The sequence below is a fragment of the Condylura cristata genome, unplaced genomic scaffold (assembly GCF_000260355.1).
Source record: "Condylura cristata isolate star-nosed mole 26May11 unplaced genomic scaffold, ConCri1.0 scaffold00041, whole genome shotgun sequence".
Lineage (NCBI taxonomy): Eukaryota > Metazoa > Chordata > Mammalia > Eulipotyphla > Talpidae > Condylura > Condylura cristata.
Genome location: NW_004567142.1, coordinates 974,149 through 977,505, shown reverse-complemented (window position 1 = coordinate 977,505; position 3,357 = coordinate 974,149). Strand labels below are relative to the sequence as shown.

The 3,357-nt window shown below is 57.9% G+C and overlaps 1 protein-coding gene across 1 annotated transcript in view; it reads left to right on the top strand.

Moving 5' to 3' along the window:
• The window catches only part of ATP5SL (ATP5S-like), a 4,967-nt gene extending 3,743 nt beyond the window's left edge, over positions 1-1,224 (top strand). Inside the window, exons 6-7 of the mRNA XM_004693910.2 lie at positions 24-337; positions 721-1,224. Coding sequence (XP_004693967.1) covers positions 24-304 — 281 coding nt within the window. The 3' untranslated portion in view covers positions 305-337; positions 721-1,224. The remainder of the gene's footprint in view (positions 1-23; positions 338-720) is intronic.
• The last annotated feature ends 2,133 nt before the right edge of the window (positions 1,225-3,357 follow it).

Below are 3,357 nucleotides of genomic sequence, written 5' to 3'. Positions count from 1 at the left end.
CCAGCGCTGTGGTATCCACCCTTTTGCAGAGGCCCTGCGGGCACTCACGTGTTCTGGGCTCTCAGGAAGCTGGGGCCTGGGGGAGGGGCCGTGCACTCGGGGTGCCTTTTTCACACGCCCTTTCCTCTGCCTCCTCAGGAACCTCCGCAGGCTGGACATCTCGGACCTCCCGGCCGTGTCCAATCCCGGCCTCACTCGGATCCTGGTGGAGGAAATGCTGCCCAACTGCGAGGTTCTGGGGGCTGACTGGGCCCAGGGCCTCAAGTTGGGGTCTAAGGCCACAGCCAGGCCCCACCCTGCCTAGCCTCGGCCCCCTCCGGCTGGATCTCAGGCCGACGTGAGTGACAGTTCTCCCTGGGGTCTGGGCGGGTGGGGGAGGGCACTGCAGCCAGCAAGAACTTGAGGTCAGGTGCTTCCTCCCCACTTCAGGGTGGCCCTGGCCGGCTGCACCCTGGGCTCAAAGTCGCCCTGTCAGGCAGCCCCTTCCACAAACTTCGCTCCTTCCCAGTTCCAGTCTCCTCCTCTGCAGGCCGGGGTGGTGCAGAGCCTCTCACAGCTGCCCTGGCCCTGTCTAACCCGCGCCCCCCACCCCCACCTACTTGTATGTCAAGAAACTCTTGAAGAAGCAGCAGTCAAAAGAACCTTCACACGTCATCCTCACTTGGGCACCCTCTTCCTGCCGGGCCCCTGGCCCACACGGGTGCCGCCTGCATTCTGCAGGGAAGGCTCCTCCCGGTGTGTGTCTGCTCCGCTCACCGCAGGCACAGCGGCTCTGGCCTGCGCCCACCCAAGCAGTGCGCCCACCTCCCAACTTACAGACTCCCAGCTCCGAATTCCACTTCCTTATCTGCGAGGTGACAACTGATCCAGGCCTTTGAGACAACGAAGCATCAGTACTTTCTTTGCCGACCGGCCTGATACGCTTTGTCAGTAGAGGGCGCTCAAGAGCCGTGACCGAGGCGAGACTTTGCCCTCCAGGCTTCTGGCTGGGCTCCGAGCCCTGCGCAGGGTCCTGGAGTCTGCACACTGGGTTGTCAGCCGCTTCCTCCCGCACAACCTCAGTTTCCCAGAGTGTGCCCCCAAAGCACCTCCCTGTGCAGGACTCCCCACTCACCCACCCACGCTACCCCAGGAGGTAGGATTCCGTGAGTCCTGAGGCCTCTAACCCCTCCTCACTTTGACTTGCTGTTAAAGTTGCTAATTCCTCATAAACTTTTCCTGTTCAAATCGCTGTGTGGTTTTTCTTCCCTGACTCGATCCAGAGCAGTGGCATCGTGTTCCAGGACACGGACTCAGAGATGGCGTTTGGAGTTGGTCTGGCTTGGAGGAAGGTGCAGAGCCCCGTGGCAATGGGAGACCGGGTGCCAGCAAGCCAGGCCCGCGCGTGGCGAGCAGCCTGCCTCCTGGGGCCGGCGAGAGCCCCTGTGGCTGCTCAGCCGCGTGGCAGTGGCAATCCTAAGGCTGGGCGCCCTTGAGCACTTACGACTTGTCGACAAACTTGGGTCTAGTCAGTCAGCTGAAGTCATACCTAAAACTGGAGACGTCCCAAGAGACAGCCCCCCAAAAGTGTCATTCAGGTAGGCACAGGGCTGCTGCTGCTGAGCATACAACACTTCAGTTTGCAAGTGGACTTCCCAGTTTCCACAAGCCTCTCGCGTGAAAAGGGAGGTGACTGACAAACAGTGGGACCCCCGGTTGGAGCAGGGTCATGTGGGGGTCCCCAGACCCAATCTGGAAGCCCCAAGTTGTTTCCTAACTGTTATAGGGCACCTCAATTCAGAGAGAGGCACCCCTGAAGCCCCAAAACCTGCCTGCTCTAAGTGGGTTCTGCCATCCGCCGCAACAAGACAAAACATATAAAGCTTTAATGAAAAGTGACTTTAATACAGTGAATATACAATATGAAACACAAAGAATGTAACTTCTAAATCAAACACCTGAAGTTACCCATCCCCTCGTGGGCAAAAGTCAACCCAAAAGGGATTGGCCCAAAGCAAAGCCTGAAAGCTGCCACAAGACTAAAGCACCTTCTGGCCGGGACCCATGGAAAAGGGTCAGAAATGGCCAGACAAATCTGAGAGGAAAAGAGCAAAATCAAAATTAATATAAACACTGCCATAGTCACCTCCCTACAGGTATCTCACCCACATCTGCCTTAACCAGTCCAGGGTCAGGAAACAAGCCCGGTTTCTTCATCACATGTTTGCTGCTCCATGTGGCTTCCTTAGGTCTCCTTCTCCATCTGCCTTCTGCCTTCTGCCTTCTTCTCTCTCCTTTTTCTCTGCTCAGTTCCACCCTCCTTCTGGGTGGGGCAGGGAACCTGGAACTTCCCTTCTCCTAGGGACCACCCAGTTACATAACCAGTATCTGGGGACCACCAGCCTTCCAATGGTTGAAAACCCCATCATGAGCACACCTGCGGAAGTGCCTTGAAAGGGGGGTGCCCCTTCTTACAATTTACCACAAGTCCCGCAGCTGTCCCTAGACGCATAAACCCCAAGGGCCAGATCTCAGTGTGCTAGCTGACAATGACGCAGAGAACAGCTTATACTCGCAAAGAACTGAAAGGAACAAATAGATGTCGAGTCAGAAACCTGGGGAGCCCATGCAGAAGTGCATTCTGGGGTGCTGGGCCAATGGAGGGGTACCCTAGATCCTAACACTTTTTCCACAGGAACTTGGACCAAACAGGGCCTACAGCTACTGAGGTGAGAACTGTCTGGGCCCCTCTGCGAGAGGGAGCAAATGGGACCCAAGGCTCGACTGGGTTGATCAGGTTCCCCGGCACCAGCTCCCCCCCAGAAGGGAGCAGTCAGCCTTCCAGTCCCACCTTCTGGCTCTCCTTCGACATCCATTTCCCTGGTTCCTCTCCCATTGAACTAGACTGATGCACTTGGCAACCAAAACTCCCTTCCAAGATTTCCAAAGCCCCAAGGAGGGCAGCCAGCCCCAGGCTGCCACCCTTAAGCCTCTGGGAAAGGTTCTGGAGCCCAGAGCTCGGTCCCCGCCCCCAGCCTCTGGCTGCCATTTCCCCTCCTTTATTCCAGCAATATCCCCACCTCCTCCAGCTGGTCCCACGGGCTCCATTATTCAAACCTGGGGGGAGGAAATCAGCGCTGCTCTGATAACCAACTGCTGCTGATCGGGCCCCTCAGATGACCCCACAGTCGCTCCCCAGCCCGGGTGGGTGAGAGGGGTCGTCGGCCTGCAGGAGGTCTGGGATGAAGAGGTTCTGGCTGCCTCCCGGGCAGCTGACACGGCCCTAACAGCGAGGCCTCGGGAGAGTGGCGCTGTAAACACGGCAGACACGCTCCTCAGCCCCGAGGGGCCGGATGTGAGTGTTCCTGGAGTCACTGA